At 40.1% G+C, this 23,121-nt stretch overlaps 1 protein-coding gene across 2 annotated transcripts in view; it reads right to left on the bottom strand.

Moving 5' to 3' along the window:
- Positions 1–23,121, bottom strand: part of LOC118332111 (disks large homolog 4) — a gene marked incomplete at its 5' end in the record, with an annotated part of 42,434 nt that extends 19,313 nt beyond the window's left edge. For both annotated transcript variants that reach the window (XM_035667264.1, XM_035667265.1), the window contains 3 exon segments: positions 6,154–6,210; positions 12,527–12,688; positions 22,909–23,121. In XM_035667264.1, the coding sequence (XP_035523157.1) occupies positions 6,154–6,210; positions 12,527–12,688; positions 22,909–23,010 (321 nt within the window).

The following is a 23,121-nucleotide window of genomic DNA, read 5'->3' as shown; positions in this document are numbered from 1 at the left end:
AGCACCACCTATTCAGCTAACCTGTCCTCTGCCATCCTCTGTCTGTACAGGCAGCACCACCATCCATCCACACCCAGACGTTACCTCTTGACAGACTTATATGCAGCAGAAGTGCCAGAATATGCATATTCAAAGACAAATAAAACAACAAATAAAAGAATATATACCAGTATTCTAGCCTGCACTGCACCGAGGCAAGAAACAGAGCAGCAAACGAGTGAAGCAGTATGTTTAAATCAATTTCTTTTCTCCATTAAGAGTTGAATAAATAGAGTTAGTATTGAGCAATTTAGCACTGGAAACCTTTCTGCCTCTGTTAAAGCTGTAGCTGCACACTGTGCTGTACATGCTCCCTCCTGAATATGTGAATCACAAGACTTTCAGGTAATCTGATCGATCTCTACTGCTCTGTGCACATGCACTGTGTACCTACACATGCATCCTGTGCACGCTCACACCACCACTCGCTTCCAGTCTGATGGACTGATTACTGAAACCAATAATAGGGACATTCACCTTTTTAGTTAAGCCTAAGAATATCTTTTTCTTTATCTTTCCTGTTGAGATTAAGCAAGGCATACCTCAGTATCATCAGACGGGATGATTTCACGTGTTAGCTGGCACTGGATACAAACCTGAGGTTGCATTAGAGAGGCTTTAACGGTGCATGTCCTGCACACCTTGCAGCAGCTCTAAATCCTTTAATATGTAAAAGCCATCCGGTCAATAAGCAAGACAATGACCTCTACTTAGATACGCAATGTCAAACTGAATTGGTATATATTTAATGAAGAAAAGGGTTTTTGATAGCAACAATTAAGCAGGCAAGCATTATGGTTATAGCACAATTTTAGTGTGTACCTTAACTGCTGCTTTCCTGCTTAAGGGAGAAATAGGTACAGGCAAATAACATTACTAAATGCCAACCTGAGGGCTGTGCAAAGCTGTCTGAAGTGTTTTGTAATGCGTAGCTGTGCTTTTTGTGTGTCAGGTTCAAAGGCTGGTGAGTTAGGCGCCGTCCTTGTGTGTGGGTTTTAGTGCAGAATGTGACGAGAGGTTCATTTGGATTTCACATTATGCACATTGCTCACTTATTGGCTCCTTATTAAATCCCACGTATATCTACCTGTCGTGTGCAGGAAAAGATGAAGGTTATGGGGGTGTGGGCTTCGTGGTCACCTGCAGCTTCTTGTTTGCTTGATATTAAATGAAAGAAATTGCACCTTCACACCATTAGAGGAAGACTCGCAAACATATACACACACACACGGCCTGAGTAAGTGCGGCCATAGCCTTGACCTGAGTTTTCTATCTGTACAGATGATCAAACAGAGCTTGGGTACCAGAGTAATAACATAAACATACTCCAACACCAAGCCACTAAACACAATGGCATTTTCATAAAGATTTTTCAAGTATATTGACGTACAAATATAGTAAAAAAAGAGTAAACATGTTTAAAACATGCCTACCATCTTATGATGTCGATGTTTCTTGGCTTTCCGTACATTGCTGAGGAACCGAGAGCCCATCTTTTTGGCGTACCACACGGACATGAACATTGTGCTTCAGTGCCGAAATATAAATCACGGTTGATACTGGGAGCAGACCCTCCTCACCTCCCGAAACGACATACACACCCACCAAGTGTGTTTCTAAAAGAGTTACAGTACGCTCTAGGAGTGTCCGCTTTCAACGATACCACAAACGCATGGTTGCAAAGTGGGCCATTAGGTCTAGGCCCTGCCATAACAGTTGATCAGAAACCCCAGAACGTCCAGATTGCCACAATTAAAAGATATCTATTTTAACTTAACACATGCCCTTTCAGCTTCGCCTCCCACTCAGTCTAAATAAAGCATAACACCAAAGAGAGCATGCCTTAGACGCTGGAGACACCTTTTGTACAATTATAAATCCAAAATCACAGAAAAAGCTCAGCCCAATTAGTATCTTCCTCTCGCCTGAGTCTCTGCTGGAAAATTCGTTTTAGGAAGACCAATACAATCCTGCAAACCAGGGCTGGAATTATAAAAATAACTCCTCGCTGATGAGGCTTGCTATGATTTGAGACACGGTCATCCTGTCTTCAGAAATCACCCAGCCAGAGTTAAAAAGAGCCTTTACAAACAGATCCTTCCATTCTTCGTCATCTGTGGCAGTGGACTGTGATAGCGCTGCCTCCCTGCTACTGGTCTGTGCTCGGTGAGAATGCAGTTCATATTTTCTGCTGCTACTGTACTGTACCCCTCCCATCCCCGCTGCCCAGGGAAAGAGGAGCGAGCAGGAAAGTTTGATGGCAATTACTTAGCTGTCTCTCTGTATAATGTCGACGCTGGTGATGTGAGAGGGGGAGGAATTATACTTTGGCTGAACTTAGAAGGACAAGCAGCTCAAACTGGCCTGACTCGTCCTAGGGAGCACTTGAAACTGAGAGGGGGCTGGAGGCCTGTAAGCCCCAGTTTTACAGTCAGTCAGTCAGAATAGTGAAAATTAAATACAGTAGTGGCAGCAAGGGTGGAAAATTCATCATATATTTTTGGTTTGTCACTTGTGTTCTTTTTTTTTTTTGCTCTGTTTTGTCTTCCAAGGTTGTTGTGTATATTATACAGCAGTATTTCAAAAAACTGTAAACTGTAAAAAATGCTTGATCAAACAAAGAAACTGTTATTTATATTCTCATCCCCATATAAATCGTTTTGAGGCCAATAATAATCTATTAACTTCAAAAGGACTGTCAATCTACAGTCCCGCGGAACCACCCCCTTACGCCTTTTGCTGCAATGATTCAGCACAGTGAGGGCACAGAGTAGGGTGTGATGTTTGAAAAGGAAATTACATGTATTTTTTCCCCCTCAAATAAATTATTAAATGGGGGATATAACCTCATGAAGGCACACAACTACTTGAATTCCCCTTTAAATCCACATCTTTTTCACAGCTCACTCAAGCTCTCTTTTTGAAAGACAGATGGATCGACAGGCGTGTAATATATATTTGCTCACACACACACACACACACACACACACACACAGCCACGAAGGCATCCACACTGAACAGACTTATGTAAGGACATGCTGAAGGACAAGCTGTCAGCTGACGTTCTCATTTTGTTAAATAAAATTCCTCCGTTTACCTATCTAATTTTCTCACCCTTCCGATTGCAAGGCCCTCTCTATCTGTCTTACTCTGCCATTCAGCATGAACAGCTCTCTCCTCCTCTCTTGCATGCATATTTTTTTCCGTCTCTCTCTCTCTCTCTCTCTCTCTCTTTCGCTCTCTCTCTCTCCTTCCCAAAGGACCTGAGCTGCTGCTGCACTGTAATTACACCGAAGCTGCAGGGACATATTTAAACATTTATTAAAGAAAAGTAAGGAGGACGGAGAAAATGAAGATAGAAACAGATACCAACCAGACGAGAGTGCAGAGCAGAAAGGGGAGGGTAATAATGGAGGACACTACAGAAAACAGTAATTGAATCCTTACATTCAAAAAACCTTCTTTTTTGCGAGGTGTCAAAACACTTCCGACAGGATTGACTGTTTTGTCTGAAGAGGATTTGTGTGAAAAGTATTACGTATAGGAACAGTTCTGTGGTTAGCGGAGGAAAGAAAGCGATAGGCATCCTTTTTCATTAGAAGAGACAGAATGTAACATAAACTGGGCGGTGGGGGTCTTCACTAAGCACTTTGTGCGTGCTGGGTCTCACTCCCGGCTCGTCAGGTGAAAGATAAATGCCTTATGTTTTGTGTAACATTTTCAGCTCTAGGACTCCAATCTGCTAAGATAAATGTAGCTTGTGCATTGTAAAAAGAACCTTTCCTTAAGAATATTTTTGATACAGATCTCTGTCAGTGAATTAAGTGGAAGAGCTGCCTCTAGGGTAGTAACGTGTGAGTGAACCTCATCCAAAATATAGAGAATGAATGGTATTTATTCTGCTCAAACACACACACACACACACACGGACACACACACACACACACACAGGAACGCCCTCTTTTATATGTGAGGTTTGAAGGGGTCTTGAATGCTGAATTCAGTCAAGCTTATCTTAATAACTAGATGCCTATGGGATTCACTGCAAATAGAGGGAAATATCCTTTGTGCAACACTGAAGCCTTAAGACCTTATGCTCATTAGCTTAGCCTTAGTTTTCTGAAACAACCCTTTTAATAGCCCTTTCTGTTAACTCTCTAAACTCTATTATTTCAGAATAAGAGAGAGCAAATAATGGATTTACTTCCCTGTATGGAATTCTTTGTATGCTATATATCGTGTACAGTGTATATAAATTTGGATCTTGTGTTTGCTGTTGGATAGGTGATGAACTTTCAATGTAAGAACTGCACACCAGCATGTCACTATAATTTATGTAGCCCCATAATAAAGGGAGGACATGGTAAAGTAGACTTATAGAGTCATATAGAGTAGAAGAGGTTGGAAGCTTCATTAATATACGCACAGATAAATATGAAACGTTCTGTGCAGTGTGAAAAAATCATTTCTAATTACATTATGCTGCAAAAAAGTAGATGTCATTTGATGCTAAAGCACCTCTTCGCTGAATCATGTACATAACCCAAAGACCTCCTCTTACTTTGCCAAACCATTGCAGTGCTTCCAGAGACAATCCTAACCATAAATCAATGGGGCCTGGAGTGGTACTGGCAAACCCCACACCATTAAAGCAATAAAGGGACAGACTGACGACACCACCTACACATCAATGACAACCACACGGCCACTACACCAGTCGCAAAGACATCCACACATATAGGCATGACTGCAGTGCATCTTGGATAACATACCCAACTAGTGTAGAAAATTCAATGCATGCATATGCAGAATGAAGTACTTCTGTATGTGTTAGGGAAGGTATACAAACACATTTGTCTTACTGATGGCTTTATGCTGAAGGGTGCAGAATGTCCCTTATGTTAAACAGTTTAATTATAACCAGGCACTATTAGGCGGGGTGTGTTCAAGGTCAGGGCAAGCAGACAAAGACGAGAAATGATGTATAGTTACAAGAGTTATAACTACTTATTCAACAGAGGCAGAGAGACTGAATGCCAGATTTTATAGTCCACTCCTTCCAATGATCCTGTCTTTTTCCCTTAAAAATAATTATATTCAAGTACACTTCTAACTAGCTTTTGCCATTTAGTTTACATTCTCCGTTCAACTCATGTTTATAAATTAGAAAATCTGTTTTTCTTGAAAAGGTATAACTAATGGAAGGTTAGTATGAATTCTTTTGCAATTATATATTCATATATACATCTTTTTTTTTTTGTCTTGCAAGACAGACAAAATCTTTTGAGCAATTCATGGTGCGAGAGACTAATGCAACCTGTCTGATCATAAAAATGTTTTATTGAGAAAGCAGAATAACTATCTTTTCAAGGTTATGAAAGTCACTCTGCACAGGCTAACACTGACACCTACAGGTTTCAGTCTGTCCTGCAAAAAGATTACATCTATCTGTCTATCAAACCCCCATGCTATATGACACCTTCAACATACCACTCAAGCTTTAACAATGACACACATTAGGCTTAGATGTCTCACAGCCTCATGGGTACTTTTCCATTGATTTTTATATTTCAGGATAGGTTTTGTGTGTGTGTTTAAAATGTAGCCTGAGAAACAGATTCTAGAGATATATGTTGACAAAACCATTTACACTTCTTTACACTGAAACAGGATCAACAGTGCATATTTTTTGACATGCTCACAGTATAGCAGCTTACAAGAACATACAAACAGAAATATGAATATAACAGAGGAATTCCACATTATAGTTTGATGGAAGCATAGCATTTAAACATTTTCAGTTCCAGTCATGTGATTTCAGGCCCAGAAATAGAGTACAAGTGGAACGAATCATTCATACAAAGGAGATTTGAATGACAGTGAGTATGAATATACTGATATCATCAGAAAACAGATGACCTCATACTCTGGCAGCACAGATAAAATGGCGTTGAACGGGCAACTGTCTGTCTGCAATCAGACAGCCAAACCTTTGAGTGACACCAAATCTAGCAAAGACAGGAAATGAGGATATACAAATCGGACTGATGATGATGACGGATGATACTGATAGCTTTGAGGGTGACGGAGCGGCACGGGTCGCTGTGCTCTTACCAGTGTGGAAACAGCGGAGGTGTACATTGGAGTGTGTCCCGTAGACATCAACACAGGCTGCAAAACAACAAAAGGGAGAGGGTAATTGTGCAGGGCATGCAGATGTGTACAGGGGAAGAACAGTGGGTTTGTTGTTGTTTTTTAACAGCAGGGATGCTGACTAGTTCAGCTATGATACACATTCACATGTGAGTTCACAGCAGGTGAGGTCCACCAAAACCAGGTTACCAGAACCGATACAGGATCAAAACCGTAAAATACAAAAAAAAAAGTATATTGTTACTAAAATCTAATAAATTTTGGTTATATGCTTTGAATATGATAGTTCAACGGCCAATACTGTAATTATATCGTAATGTTAAATATATGATATACATGACATATACAAGTGTACCATATAGAAAGCAACATCTGAATAAAAGGGGACATCCATGGTAAACCACAAACACTGACATGTATTTTTTTTTTTACAAATATCAGTCTCACAGATGACATATTTACATTATATTTATTAAGCTGGTCTTATGCAGTGATTGTTTCATAGTAAAACACAAACAAAGGCAGCTAATGGAACAGAAAATACACAATATAACATATTCTTTCCCCCCTGCTAGTCACCGATATCTTATTGATAAACATCTTATTCAGAATCGGTTGACCAATAAAGATCAGTGGGATCGTTATGTCTGTTATAGCAGAATGGATTTTACCCTGCACAGTTGAAACTGCTACTCTAAACAATACACGATGTGCCTATGAATTTTACAAATGGCAGCAGTGCAGCATTTTCACATGTCAGGAGACACTTTCCCTCCCGCTGGAAAAGTTTTATATTGCAGCAAAGCACGTCATTAAAGTATGAATGTTGGGACATCTGCATTTGCTGATCCAAGTAGGACTACCTGGAAGGCGGATTCATGCTGATCTTGATATTTACAGATACTATCGGTGCACCTCTCTTTCTTAATATAGATATGGGCTTCTAGTCATGGCTTCACTGGAGCCATTTTGGACTTAAGTGCCTTGCTCATCAGCAGTAGTTGCTACAGTAGCAAAGAGTAGAACATTTAACTAGCACTAATTCATCACTGACTTTCCTTGCAGGTGAGTAGATTCAATTAGGCCACTTCAGGTCAACTTCCTTAATCTTTCTGCTGACAGAAACCAGGCACAAGCAGAGATATGGGTGCAGGAGGGGAGTAGTGTAGTTTGGAAAAGGAAAGGAGAAGCATACAACTAAAAAGAGGTGTGAAAGTAAAACATGGGGAAAATGGGATTGATGCAGGCCAGGGTATATTGACGTTAATCACCATATTACACAATAACGAACAAAACCAAAAACATCAAGACTGAGCCAGCATGAGGTCGTCATTACACTGTGTGATGAAGCAACTAGTGCAAAGTGCAGCCACCATCATCATCATCATCAACCTCATCATCATTGTCAACAACTCTTTGTCAAAATCACCGTCAAAGACAATGAACAAAAAACAACCCTTATTATCTTTATCATCGTAATCATTATGATGATTATCATAACCTCAGATTTAATAATCTATTACAATTATGTAATTAAAAATCATCAGGCATAAAATGTTGCCTGTCCCTCCTGACATATCAGAATACAGCAGAGTAGACAGTAAAAAATAAAGTGGCTCCATTAGTGTTTGTCCACAGCCGTCCATCAGCCAGGGATTTAGTTACTTTTATATAAATATATATATTTTATAACTATCCAAGGATGCAGACCACTAACATAAAATGATGCAAACAATTCACTTTGAACTAAGTGAGTCCAGACCTTTATACTTCATAGTGCATTCAGTTCTCCCTGATGAGAAACACAAGACTTCATAAATAATGGCAGTATTCCAGAAATAGAAATAGGGCCAATCCTGGTTCCCAAAACACTATGAACAACGTCAACATGCTCCCTTTCATGTGAAAGGAAAAAAAATGTTCAAGATGGAATTCTGTTGCAGTGTAGGTCTCTTAATAACAATGTTATTGTTGCTACAATTTTAATTTTAGTTACTTTTCCCCCACCACTTCGTGTATGGCCTGTTAATGTTTATGGGAGGTTTGTATCCTACTTTAAAGTTTTGATTCAGTATTTTCTGCAAACACACTGAACACCAGAATTTAATATTTATAATTTAAGGAGGAAATCTCCAAAGCCTCTGTTAGGAGGGATGGGGCTTTATGATTTAGGCTTGTAAAACCACAGCATTTTAACACAAAAGTATTAACTAGAGTGGCTATATCTGGAGGGATATGAAGAAAACATTCTTGCAGCCTAGTTTTAAACCACACACTGTTCCAGACAGAAGTGCTTTTGTGCTATGAAGAAACCATACTGTATTCCTATAGATCTTAGATCTGTCACTGTCAAAGATGTTCAAGTATAGTTTGCATTTCGTTTTTCTCTGTGTCACATTAATCGGTTTGTGAATGACTGTAGTGCCTTAGACACCAGCATTCAGGCTAGTTACATAGTGTGCTTGCCAAACAGATAATATGACATGCAACAAAGGTCCCTAGCTGGGATCGAAGCAGGGACATTGCAAATAGAAGATAAAATATAGACAGAATATAGAAGATTATGTAATCAAAGTGTTATAACCTTCAGAATGCTTTGTTGGTGCAAACAGGAGTCATTCAAAATGTTGTGGATATTATTGGAGCAAATTCTGTAATTACTTTTGACTAATTACCAAAATACCTGACAAAAAGGACGGATGTATTTTCAGGTGCATGGTGTCAGAGAAACATTCTCAGCTCACACGGTAAATAAACACACCTGTTCTGTACCATATGGTTTCAGTTCCCAGTATGGTGATGTGTAATTCTTTAGGTGATTTCATTCATTTATTTTTAATGTAACTTAAGGCTGATAGGTGGGTAAAACAACAACATTAAGACTAAGAAAGCTCCTAGACCAATGAGAAACATGTTATTAAAAACACATGAATAATACAGAATTAATTAAGGGTACAAAGTCATGTTATAGAAACACCACTGACTGATGATGAGCAGTGAAAAAGTGGAAATGCAACCTCAGCTTGGCTGCCTTTTAGTGACCATTCTGTTCCTTCCATTATCACAGATTCTCATGTAGAAAAACACCCATCTAGCAAAATGCACTTCCTGTCAATGAAATTCACTAGTAAAGATAGTGATGGTCAAGATTTTTGAGGACAACACAGACGTGTAAAAGACGTGACATTTACATCCTGCGGGGGAACTTGCATCCTGTACATATTGAGAAATCTTGTACTTTTGATGCCTAATGAAGGTCCTTGACTGAAGTGTTTGCCTCCTACGAACAAAGTTTGATGTGGAAGTACAGGTTGCCTGTGCTTGTATCACCAACATTGCAGGTCATGTTTGAATTAAGCAAGCAGATATTTTCTTGTACAACAAATTCAGTGAAAAGATCAAAACCGAACAATGTTACTTTTCAGTATTTCCCCCACACAAATATATAGTTTTATTGTTCAAAAAAGTCAAAATTTCCTAAAAGCAGTGGGCAGTGTAGCTTTTAGCAGCAGGTACTCAAACATGATTAAACAGTGCATTTATTGGGGACTAATTTCAGTTGCAGATTAATACACATTGTTGCACTAGCGATTATTTAAAGGACTGTATGTTTGTAGGATTTTGCGGCAGTGTTTGTCTGTTCTGGGCTACTGTAGCAACATGGTGGTTTCACATGACGGACTCCTTGTTATTATATTTCCTGTAAGTTACCCCACATATATACTGGCAGTAAGAGTTTCTGATACCACAAGCCTCTGGGAAATGACGGAATGAGTCATGTGATGGATCTGAAACACATCACCTTTTAAAATTTCTTTTAAACAGACATAAATTACCTCACAATGGTGGATTTTTGGGAAAGAAGCAAGTCTGTCTCCTCATTACCATAATAAATGGTGCACCCATCAACTGTGAATAATTACTGATCCCTTGGCATGTGCTGGATGACAAACTCCACTGGGACAAAGAGAATTAATCATACCAGAGAGAAAGGTCAGAGAAGGATAGCATGTCTATATTTGTTCCTGTTCTACTAGTATTTTATCATGATGTCTGTTTGAAAAAGGGAATGGTTGTTTACATTCAAACTATGTTTTTCTAAATTTTTAGTACATTTTCTGAGCTGTTACAGTATTTCCCCCCCTCGAGTACCCCTGAAATCTGGTTTAACAGAGACTGACATGTGCCACCTTTCTGTTGTCAACCTCCACCAGCTACACTTGCTGCTGGATTCACTCTCTGATTTGACAAAGCAGCTGAGAGTTAGAGACATATGGAGACTGACAGACAAAATGACCACAACCAAATTATGGCCAGAGTTTTTCTCTTCTCTCTGTGTTGTTTATTGTTCATTGAACAATCGTCATTAATGAAAACCCAGTCATTCTGTTCTGTTCAAGTTGTAGTTTCTTCAGGTCGGTTTTAGATGCAAATGAGCAGAGAGAAGTAAACACAGGAACACAGACACAGAAACAGACTGTAATACATAAAACAACTTTGATTTCCTCACATTTTCTACTGCTGTTTCATTAACCTGTGTTATCTGTCTCTCTGAGAGTTAGTAGTGTGCACTATGCTGTTTACTGAATTGTTTCTAGTGTCCCATATGATGATGGAACAGACTCTCCAATGCCACTACTTTTCAATTTGACTGTGTTCCTAAACGGGGCGCTCTCACCTGCAAGGAGAAATCTCCACGGCCACCATAGCTCATGCTGAACTGTTTTAAATAGCGACGGTAAAGCACAATAACTCATCTCCTCCACTCTGCTTATTACAGCAGAGCATTTTAATGGACATGTTTGCCCCTTTGGGACTTTAGTGTACTCCCATGTGGGAAATAGAGAATCACTTCCCCCCCTCAAAGCAAATAAATACAGGAACTCTTAAGTCTTTATAGCCAGTGAGGCCGTTAAATAACATGTGTGGGCATATGAGATGGATCGTTATTAAGTGTGCATTATAGCTTACACCTGCTTGCATTTGTAGCTACAGTATGTATTCGTTAATGCACTCCAGGCAACGTAACCCCGCTCATATTCCCACCGGTGTCAGCTATATCTTTTGACTGTGTGATCAGTATTTCTTGTGTTGTCTGCGTCAGTGTCTCCTTCTTTGCCATGGAGCTCTCATAGAGGTTTGTTTCTCTGGATTAGATGTCGCATTTGTAAGACATGTCTTAAATAAATACTGGAGAGAAGCAGTTCAGTGTCTGTACTGCGAGCTGTTGCGATTGTATCTTACATTAAAGTCCACGCATTTCTGGATCTCACTTTCTAGTTTAAATTGCAAGTGTACTTTTCCACTTTTCAAAGTCTCCTTTCACCAAATGGAGTGTAATCAATCTCAGTGGATTACAAGGTGAGTTTCATTCTAAATCCAATGAGGCTATTGGTTGTTATAATTCTTCCTCTACAATACTAATAAGATTTTATTTCAACACAATATAATCTCTGAGGATAAACTGATCTTTGACTGCCTCCTGAAATGGTTCAGGTGATCAAATTACTCAATACATATTGTGTCCACTTGCACTTTGATTTTGATGCTGTTAAGCTTTGATATCAAATTACCCAATATGCACCCAGATGTAAAGTTGATCTGACATTTAAAGGTGCCGTGGGCTGGTATTTCCTCATAAATACATTATATTCCCATCAAAGTATTTATGTTGAAGAATAAGAATTTCAAAACGGTCAACTCATCATTTTAAGTGCAAAGTTATAATAGATAATGTGTTGAACCACTTGTGAGTGAACTGAATGAAACTCTTAATATAAATTTAACAAGCTTAGAGGTTATGTCTCTGACTGAAGCCAATTAGAATGAAGGAAACCAGCTTACCATGGCTATAAATGTGTTCAGACCTAGTATTTGTATTAATACCAAACTCCTAGTAATTAGGGATATACTTTTTTGTCTCATTTTGTTTTGATTAAAAATGTTATCACCCTTACTTATCCAATCAATACAATTATCCTCTTCTACAGTACATTTAGTGTAATTTTAGAAGTGCTTTTGATCTGCAGCAAATAGGTGAACTATCTTTTATGGGCTTAATTAGTCTGCAGAGTGGCTCACAATTTATTTAAATATCAATGAATATGAAAAATGATGTCTCTGATGTCACACTAAATATTTATTAATGTGGTAAAAATATAATTGTGACTTACTGGCTCAGGAATGATAATATGTTACAGTATATTCACACAGTAATAGGCCCATTCCTAAGTGCTTACAGCTGAGTCTATTGTTCTGTTGTATCAGCATTGATCAGCAATGTACATAAATGAGTGTGTGCGTGTGTGTGTGTGTGTGTGTGTGTGTGTCCTACCTTGACAGGAGAGATATGTGTGTGTGGTGTGTAGCCATGTATGGCCTCCATGGCAGCAAGGTTCTTGTCACTCATATGAAGCATCTCAGCACTTTTCCCTGGAGCCAGATGTGCTGGACTGTGCTCCAAGGGGGGCGTCTCCTCATCCTGGTACCTGTACTTCTGCAGACACACGCAGATGGAGATGAGGTTGTTAGTCCAAACAGGTCTCATTTCTAAGGATCAGCTTTTATTTTATTAAAAACCGTCAAAGGTTGATAATTTAAATCAAAAAGAGAACCCACTGTCAGCCTCATTATGGTAACCTTTCACTGATGTCTCATCTCCTTCAAACATAAAGGTGGAAATGACTCTCTTCTCTCTTTAACAAGGACACAGCAGTATTTCCATCACAGAGGCATCTTTAGCCAACACAATATATATGCAAATCTTATATATCACATAACATGTGTGACGCCTACGCGTGCAAAGTGAAGACATCATAGGAGTCCTACAAATACTGCCACACATGGTTGAGCAAAGAGCTCGTCCTCCACAACCACATGGAGCAACCAGAGCCATGACTCATAGTGGCTCCACAGTAGCAGATCATGCAGCTTCTTCCTAGTAACCTTACTCCCCTACCGATATCCCACACCTGGGCAGCCTGCCAGCAGCCCACTGTGTTAGCCACACATGGTAGGTTTCATTCTAGGCGTGATGACACAAAATCTGCACACAGCATTTTCCATCACAAACGCATCAGAAGGTGGGCAGCATCACAGTGGAGATCTGCCACACTGTCCTGTGGGTTAGTGCTTGTGTTTATTGCTTCAAATCTGTACTCCCCTAAAGCACCCCAGGCTTACAATATGCTCTGCTGCACTGCAGATGTGAAGCAGCCCATTCTGAAATCGGAGAAATTTGGAGGGATCATCTGAATTTTGGCTGATGGCCTGATGGCCAGCTCTGCCACTCTCCCCTCTCTCTCTTTTATTTTTTTTGGAGGCAGACGGAGAGGGAGGTGCATCACCGAGCCCCGTCTCAGACAGGCTGCCTAGCAACCAGAGCAGAGCAGAGATTGCAGTGCCACAGTTGGGGCTGCCAGCATCGGTCCTGGATCACATTACACTGAGACAGCAAGAAAGAGAGGGAGTGAAACAGAGATGAAGATAAAGGAGAAAATGAGGGGGATGGGTAAAAATGAAAACAGTGAGAGAGTCAATAAAGGGGAGCAGAAAACAGCAGCGTGGGGGTGGACCTGAGAGAAAATTAATAGTTGTTGATAGCACCGTTCAATAATTACAGGCTGATAAGCAGGAAACAGTTGATTTTTCTTTCTTAAGCACTGCAGAGGTGCGCATTGCTACATTAATGTAAACATAGATTAAATATTATGTAACTGTATACCACCTACTACCTATATACAGTCTAATACAGAACTGAACAACTACTGATTAATTAATCCTCTCTATATCTGCAAAGTAAGATTCATGTAAAATTACAGAACACATTAACTTAAAACGTGAAAAGATTCGTAAATTACAATAATCCCAGTTCAAAATAGCCCTCAGCACTTCGCTCTCCACTGCCTCCCCTGTTTCCTGCATGACCAACATTCCTGCTGCCATGTTGCCTTCTGTCCCACTGGTGGGGGATGTTACAGTGTCCTTCTGGAGATGGGTTTAGGTGCATGTCCTCTGACCAGTGAACTGAATGATTGTTGCACAGTGTAGCACAATAGGACAAAACATAACTCTCTAACATACAAACAAAATTTTTGTTTATTTGGAGTTGAATTCATTCTGTTTGATGAATTCTGCCATGACTAAAAAGCTGCTTTCAGAAGGCAGTTTGGCATTAGGGAATGAATTATGACCCATGAAAATACTATGAATTAATATGATGTTAAACGAGACATTTATGACAGTGCTGGCTTCACTAAGAAGCTAATTCCGGTCAGTCAGTGAAAAGACACTCAACTCCTGGGTAGCGATGCACAATTAATCACAATATGGCCAAGTGACAATATTCAAATTGCAGAAATCTTTTTGATAAAGGTAAAAATGTGACAAAACAGAATTATAATGAAGTACTGAAGTGCTGCAGAGATGCCCCGGCCTACAAATCCCCAACAAATAGTAATACTATAATACCTATTAGTAATTAATAGGTTTTTCAGTAAAAATGAAAATCGTGATGCAAAAGTCATAATTTCCACTAATCATTAATCATGTTACAATCATAATATCTGTCAAAAATATCCCCACGCCCCCAAGAAGAGTCACCGGCTTTGAAGCCAATTTAACATAGTGGCCAAACCGTGTAATTACAGCAATGGCGTCCGTCACATTATGCACACTGGCCCAAAAATGACTTAAGGCCTTGGGAAGTGCAGCATTTCTTTAATTTGAGATACTCAAATTTCAGTCTAGCACACAGGCTAACATCAGCACTACTATAAGGAGACTACCAAGCAAACAGACGTTGCTTTGTTACAAGATAAAAATCAGTATTCATATAAAAACATTAACATTTAACTCCAAAAAGGATACATTAAAGCACGGATGACATGGGTACTGGGAATGGAGGGATGCATTAAAAGGATCTATGCATTTGATTGTGGTTGTGATATTGTGTCCTAGTTCTGTCTGAACTGTTGCATTTAACCAAACTAAAAGGAAGTATTACGTTATTGCAAGTAAACACCCTACAAGTATTAAGGTCTTACATACAATTGAATGATCTGTGCCTAGTTGGTATATGTAGATAAGTTGGCTCTATTTTTAAATAGACACATAAAGGGTAATACTTATGCATGGGTAACTGTTTCGTAGTCATTCTTCTAATATATACAGTGACACTATAGAATTAACACAGAGGTGGATTAATACATGCTAAACAAACACATAATACATGATATTGTCTGTTTTAATATACATAATTGTACATTATACAATAAAATGTGTTTTCCTGGTGCCCTTTGAAAGCCCTGCTTTCAAAAGCAGGGTGTCTGTAATGGCTTACAATAATTAAAATCTGCTTTTGACCATACATACAGCCCACTAAATTACCACTGCTACAAAATACCTCTGGGTTTCCCAGCTTTCATGTATCAGTATATCACCATGGAAGGAATCCAGTACATCTTTAAGGAATTACTCTGCTGTAAAGGTCAGTATAAAGAGAGGCTCCACAGTGTGCAGTTGCAGTTGTTGGTCCTTGTGTACTATAACAAGAACTTCACACTGAGTGGCTGAATAAGCTGTTCCTTTAATGGTTGAATGAGTTAACTTAATGTAGAGCAAATGTCAAATGCTATCTACCGTCATCTTAGTTTGTAATTCAAGGACCAAGCTATTAAATTACTGTGCATTAGGTAATGGAATGAAAGCTAACCTCACCTCTCAGGCATATAATTTCCAAGAAACTTAGACTGCAAACGCATATGATGTGTAAAGTGTTGCAGGAACCATAGGAAGCTCTTCAGGTGTAAATTAATGGTGGCAAATCCCCACAGCCATCTTCACAGAATTTAAGCTTTTGCAAGTTCATCTATTTGCATTTCTTTAATGATGATTAATCTACTTTTTCTGTATTTGGATTAATTTTTACAGTTGCTGCTCAGATGAACTGAGAGGGATTTTATGCTGGGTGCTAAGTCTCTGTGACGATTCACAGCGCTGTCAGAATTAACTGTATGCTGGAATTTAGTTGTGTGCAGTACAATACATCTCGGTGAGGTAAATCTGGACAGGAAAATTACACACAGCACAGGTTGAACAGGTGAGCTATCAGGGCGCCCACTTCCACACTTAAGTTGAACACTTTCTGGTTTGTTTAAAGTCAGACTGATGAGAAAAATGGAGCACTAGCTCCACGACATCATCTCTCATTGTCACTTTTGGCAGAGCACTGATGAGAGAACATTGTTTGTCTCTGGTGGTCATCTGAACTATCTCTTTTCCGCTACAGCCCATCAAAATACAGTCATTGTTGCCTTCTCAGTTGATTTTCACTCTCGAGTGTCTTCCCAAGTGCCAAACCCCAAACACAGCTTTCATCTCATTTGCATTATCACAACTGCTGTTGCCAGCCAACACCTACCAGTACAACTGTTTTTTCATGTATATCTAAGCCTCAGAAGACAGAAAATTCACTCATCTTCTGCCAATGCTAACTTCAGACTATTCTCCCAAGTGCTCTGCAGAACACTTTGACAAGTGTTAGTATCCTGTAGCTATGTATGCTGCAACAACAACAGACTTTACATTTACCATGGGGCAGAATGCTTAAAGCAGAAGGATTTTAATGTAGGAATCCATCCAGCCTACATCAGAAAGTGGGGCTGCAACAAACAAGAGCTTCTTATCCCCCCATGGAGACGCTCTAGATTTACCCTCTTTGCCTAAACGCAAGTCTACTATTGGGTGTAGTAACTTGTAATCTCTTTGTAATACTGAAAATGAACAGCAAATACAAAGCTTCTACTCTACCTGTACAACATGTCAACAACAGAAAAATGGCAATGTATTTACTAGTGTACCATCTGTGTTAGAAAGTGTACACCAGCTTAGTGCAGGTGGTTACTGAATGCACAGGGGCTCGTGGGTTGCAGAGTGAAGGTGTTTCATATTGAGCATCACCTCAACTGCATCAGTGCATGCACCTCCCACAGGGAGATAACGCAGGTGCTCATTCTGCTCAGAAGCACTATTCAGATTGTCCAACTAAAACTTTGATCAAACATGTAAAGATACTTTCAGTGGAGCATGTTTTGAAGCTCATTACCGTCCCAACCAACTTAAGACTTTCTCTAAAAATAAAAATAAAATCCCCAAAGTGCTGCTGGGCTTTCTTCACCACCAGAAGGCTGATATTACTACAGTGTAACAGGGAAATTCATAAAAAGATAAACTTCCTGGATACATGTTCAGCACTGTTTTAGAAACTCAACATATTTAGTCTTCCTTACATTTCAGTCTTAAATATCTGCTAGTTATTTATGTTTATCTAACCAAATTAATGAGATTCTGAATCTAATTTCTGTGGTATGATTCATCATGGATAAGACCCACACAGATGTATCATCCTAAAATGTAATAATCAGATTAGAGTCATACAGTAAATGGAGCCATTGTGGGTGCTTGGCTGCAATGTGATAAATGCAGACCATGTGGACTTAAAAACTACATGAAAAAACTAAACTACATGAAAACCGTGACAAATACGTCACCCTAACCTTGCAAAATAATGGACCTTGACTGTAAAACCTTTAAAAGTGACCCATAATTAAATATTTGACAAAAAATGTATTTTCTCAGTATTGTTCAAATATTTTTGTCATCTGTACCAATACCTTGACTTTGATACTGGTTCTTGAACAATACTTTTTTTGTTTAATTATTTTATTAATTGTTGGTTTAATTATATATTTTCAAAATAAAACTACTTTAATCCAAAGTAGAAGAAAAAGAAGAAGGGAAGGACTGTGTGGGTGACGTTTCAGTCTGAAAACAACACCACGTCGTCAGAAACGCTCTCTGCCTCTGTGATTTCGAGGACAGGATGTAGCGGAGCTTCCATGGACGATGTGGTAAACGGACTTACACAAGCGGATACAGCAAACAAGCAGCAAATAAACAGCGAGCCCCGTCTCTGGGCATAAATGTAGGGCCTCTACGTGTAACGTTGGACTGCCACTCACCAGCATTATGGTACAAGCATGCTGCATGCTTTTGGTGCACTGACGCTGATGAGATTTATGCCTTAGGTATTGAATTTCAGTACCGAATGATGAGGCATTTTTAGATATTCACAAAAATCTAGTATCGGAGCAATTCGGTTAGTGCCATGAAAAGTCTTTTCATGGTATTGTGAACTGCTATTACAAATCAGCCGAAACAGCTGTTTTATTAACAGTTACAACACAAATAATTGTCTGATCTAACTTGCAACGACTCGTAATTTAATTTAAAAAAAGAAGAATTCAAATGCGTTATTATTTTGGAGGTAACAGGTTAGGTGCAGCCTATTTCCCTTAACTCTCTTCACAGATCTCATGCTCACACAAAGCTCAGTAGTCTTGATCATTACATCCCCTCCCCCTCTGTCCACAGAAGCATGCACACTCCAATTTTATGCTGAGTACAAAGATTTTTATGTATGTTGCACTTGTAATAGGGGATTGTAGTGTTAACCCTCCCCCAGTCCTCTGTTTTGTCCACGTGCACAAACATGCGAGTGGAGGCCATGTTAACACACAGCAAAACCCGTTTAATGGTTCCACTAGAAACATGTACATTAATAGCAGAAGGGGCATTTTCTTTCATGCTATGATCATTAGCATGGCTTGCAGAAACGAGTCTGAAACAGCTCCTTGGTGCAGAGCACTAAGTATTCTCTTTACTGCCAGTTATCAAACAGCACCTTGCTTTTGTTTCTTATTGGTTTATCCATGCGATAAAACAAGAAATCAGAAGTGTATGAAGACATGGTTTTTGAGGTTCTGCAAAGAGGTTTTTTGTGCTTTATTCCTTATCTGTAGCTAGCTAACTAGCAATGTATTCACCAACCGTGTGTGGGAGTGTGTCTGTGTGAGTTTGTGTCCAGCTCAGACTCTGATCTCAGCAGACTCGCCAGAACATTCTTTTTCTCTCTGTTTTATTTTCCTCCAGTCCGCGTATGAAGCAGATCCATAAGATGAATATGCTGAAACATTTTGCCTCTGTTCACGAATTTGTGTCTGTTCACACCCGCACACTTCTTCCTGTTCACTTTACATCACTCCGCACATAAAGTTCGCCTTGAGTTCTGAGTGTGAACACAGCTTTAGAGTTTATTTATGGTTTGCATTCAATGAATGTTGATGTCATTGGAGGGTACGTTACTTATTGATTCTGTCTGTGCGCCACACTGAGGCTGAATTTGGTTTCAAAGGTTGATGATACATATCTGTGCCAGGTATGTGCCAGATGTTCTTGTCTGTTCGCTGTCTGACAGACAGGGTAAATTAAAAGTATCTGTAATGTTAACTACCAGTAAACATGGTCTTTATCGGTTATTCGGGTAGCTCACCACCATTTCTTTAGCTCTGATGTGTTTAGGCTTTTAGTGGCAAACCATGTAACTAGGCAACCCACCTCGCAATAATATGCAGATTCAGTTCTGGTGGTCTTGACATTTGTAAAGGATCATGTTGGCAAGTTTGAATATTTGAGTTCTTCAAGTAAACCTTAGAGTCTCTTGCAGAAAACCCATCTGCTCCGCACTGTCATCCCATCAGTCAGACGCTGTTTGCTTTTATGAGAGACGCTACTTCATTACTACTATAATTTTTTTTGCATGGCTTTTATAGATACAGTAAGGGCCCTTTCTGTACAGTGCTAGTTTTTATACCACGAGTAGGCTACTCACTCCCACAACCTGCATATCCAATACTCACACAACACCAGCTGCGGTGTTTGATAGCCGATAAGCCGGGAAGAGCAAGTTAGCAAGGTAGAGTCGACCCTGAATGGTTCAATCTCAGACCTGAACAGAGCATTAGTGAATATCTGCCACTGCACATTGTTGTTGCTGCATCTCTGTGAGCTTACTGTCAGGCTCACTGCTCCTTATAAAACAAGATGACACAAACAGCAGGATAAAATAGGTCAAATCCATAGGAGGAAATGTGTTTGCAAGGCTAGAAAAACTGTTACAGTAAGGATGTGAAATGTAAAACCAGTGCCTCACACACAGGGGCGCAGACTGCACATTGCAGTGCAGCACGCAAACCACCTCCACTTTGATATCACCTGCTGATATTTTCTACATCATTACTCTTGATCGTTTGATTGGTTGGCTGGTAATGAGCGACAGCAGGCCGTTTTCCTGTCCATTTTCCAGTAAGGACGTCTGAGAATCGATTCTCGGGGTGAGGTAATCATCGATCTTGATATTGAGATGAAGGCACACGGATCCCTGAGTCGTAAATCATTCATTACATTAATACTGAACTTTCTTTTATTCTCTATCCTTTGGCTAGTTCACATTGTACGGCCTTCAATATACGCACTGCACTGAATCGTAGCTTTAAGACAGACTTCAACGAGGCTGTGTGTCTTGATTAAATGTTGTGAGGCCATCAATGAGCATTAAGCACAAAAGAGCACATTAAAGCACTGCTGAATGCTTCCAACCACACGAAGACCCTTTTAATTAAGTACCTGAATTAAATATGACTAAGACCGTCTGTGCTGGGCTTTGTTTAAGAACAAAGGTTATGCAAACAAATAACCTTGGAAGATCACCTTGGGAAGTGACCAGGCATGTCGTAGCTATTGTTCCAAAGATGTTTAGCAAACATATGGCAGACTTGGAAAAATGTAGGGAGTAAAAACAAGAGGTTAAGCTAGAAATATGTAGAAAAATAGGGACTGGATACAGAGGAACAGTGAAAGCATGTCCCTGCAGTATACTGTACATCCCATAAGATCTGGCTAAATAAAGTCCCACAGATTACAACCCACCACAAGACTGCAACAGCCTGGACACAAGCTGTTTGAGGGCTACTGAACCTGCTGGAAATATGCACTGTATGTGTGCAGAGCAGGTATACGGGCATGTCGAAGGGATATACACTTGATAAATTCAACAAAATAGAGGCTAATATTGAATCTTGAAATGATTAGCATGTTTGAAAAGATAGACCCTTGATAGAATTCATTGTGACGTGGTATAAGGCTGCAAATATGGCAATTGTTAAAGAAGAATGTTTTACACTGCAAAAATCTGCTTGAAATACAGAGCCCCATTATATTTTAAGGGAGATTTGTTATGACCAGCATTACCAAACCAAGCACAATCAATTTTAATTGAGTAGTTAATCCCATTTTGAAATCTTCTCTTATTACAGAATAGATGTTTGCTGTGGGGTTACATTTCACTGGTTGGTCATGATGACTGTAGAGGCAACTTGAGTCTGTGGGAGGAGAATTTTAATATGTTTTCCACAAGGCCAGGTGTCTCAGATGGAGAAACAGAGGAAGATATGAGCCAGGAGGGAGTGAGGCGAGGGGACACATGGGATTATCTGTGCTAGTAATACTCAACATTGAGCACAGCAGGACCTCCCCTTCAGAAACCCAGAAAGCAAACACCCACATTAATTTTACCAGCGGTGTCTCATAAATATAGAAATTGCTCTCGACTACCAGACAAAATGTAGAAATCATCACAATTAATGAAATATAATAAAAATACCCAGCTATTTCATGTCTAATGACTTAAAACTAATCAAAATGCAGGAAGTGGATCGGATCCCTAGCAACGGCACAAACCAGAATGTCAGAGCTGACGAATTATCATCATTATCTGGAGCTCTGCACACATGTACGCATCACTTTGGCAAGTGTAGGGACGCAGCCTGGCCAGAACGGACCAGTGTACTCGGATTTGGCTCGGAAAAGCTAACAGACTAGTGTGCCATGTGGAGGGAAACACGGAGCTGGCTGCCATACTGGAAACACCTGAAGCTGCGAGGGAGGGGCATCATGGATGTGATGAACTGTTACTGAATGAATAAATCGACGACCATGCTTTTCTCTCGGGACAGAAAAAGACACACTCGAACCATTAAGAGCAAAACTACACTGCAAACACACAGCTGAACACAATAGCTGGCTGGTAATAAGCAGCTTGGTTCGGATCCATCAGTAGGCTTTAGAGAACAGCAGGGGCACTGTTCATGTTACCTGATGTCAAGCTGGGACTAAGCCTCGCTTACAGTGTAAAGTTTCTCTCATGATGAATGATATTTACGTGGCCCTGAGCAATAAAAGTGCCATTTCCCAAGGTCAGCAGCTTTGGCCATGCAGTTCGCTTTGCTGGCTGAATGTGAACAAATCAGCATTGGGTTAGCACGGTTAGCCCTGAAGTGACCTGCCCTACAGATAAGGTGAATGCTCCTGATGGTGACTTATGTTTCATTCATTAAATCCTAGTAAGCATCCATGGTAAAGAAGAGCCATCACCAACACACACACAACCATGCCCTGCCAAGGATGCTGTCGCCTGTTGTCGTGTAAATGGAAATCGGCCATCTATGAGCAAAAAAAAAAAAAAAAAACCCCCGCGGTGCAGTGAAGGTAATGCTGTGAACGAGCTGGTACCTAAAAGCATATGGACCAGAGAGGAACCCGTAGGTGAGTGTGATTGCCGTGCTAATCACTACGGTGGCTGTGGGATGAGAAAAGCGCGGTTCAAACGAGCTACAACTGGCACAAACACAAACGCGTAATATCTCCCAGAGGCCTCTCTCTGTTCTCTTTCATGTCACATATTTAACCACAGCAGCACACACTGTGCATTAAGACAACAGTCGGTGCTGCGACCGGCGGCCGCTGGCACCCGAGCCTTACCTTGCACCCGAACATGAGAGAGAGGGTCCGGTTGCTGCAGATGACCTTACACTGGCACATGACCGGCGAGAGACACTTTAGATTCCTGACAGGCAGAGACATCAGTCCAAAGCCTCACAGCAGACAGACAGCACGGAGCCGCTCGGTCCGCCGCCACTCACTCAGAGCCGCGGAAGCTGGGAGGGGTCGGTGAGTGGGTGGGGGGTCGCTGAT

This window comes from Morone saxatilis, unplaced genomic scaffold (assembly GCF_004916995.1).
Source record: "Morone saxatilis isolate NCDOM2014 unplaced genomic scaffold, NCSU_SB_2.0 Contig20, whole genome shotgun sequence".
Taxonomy (NCBI): domain Eukaryota; kingdom Metazoa; phylum Chordata; class Actinopteri; family Moronidae; genus Morone; species Morone saxatilis.
The sequence above is the reverse complement of the archived record's forward strand: the minus strand, read 5'-3'. Positions and strand labels throughout refer to the sequence as shown.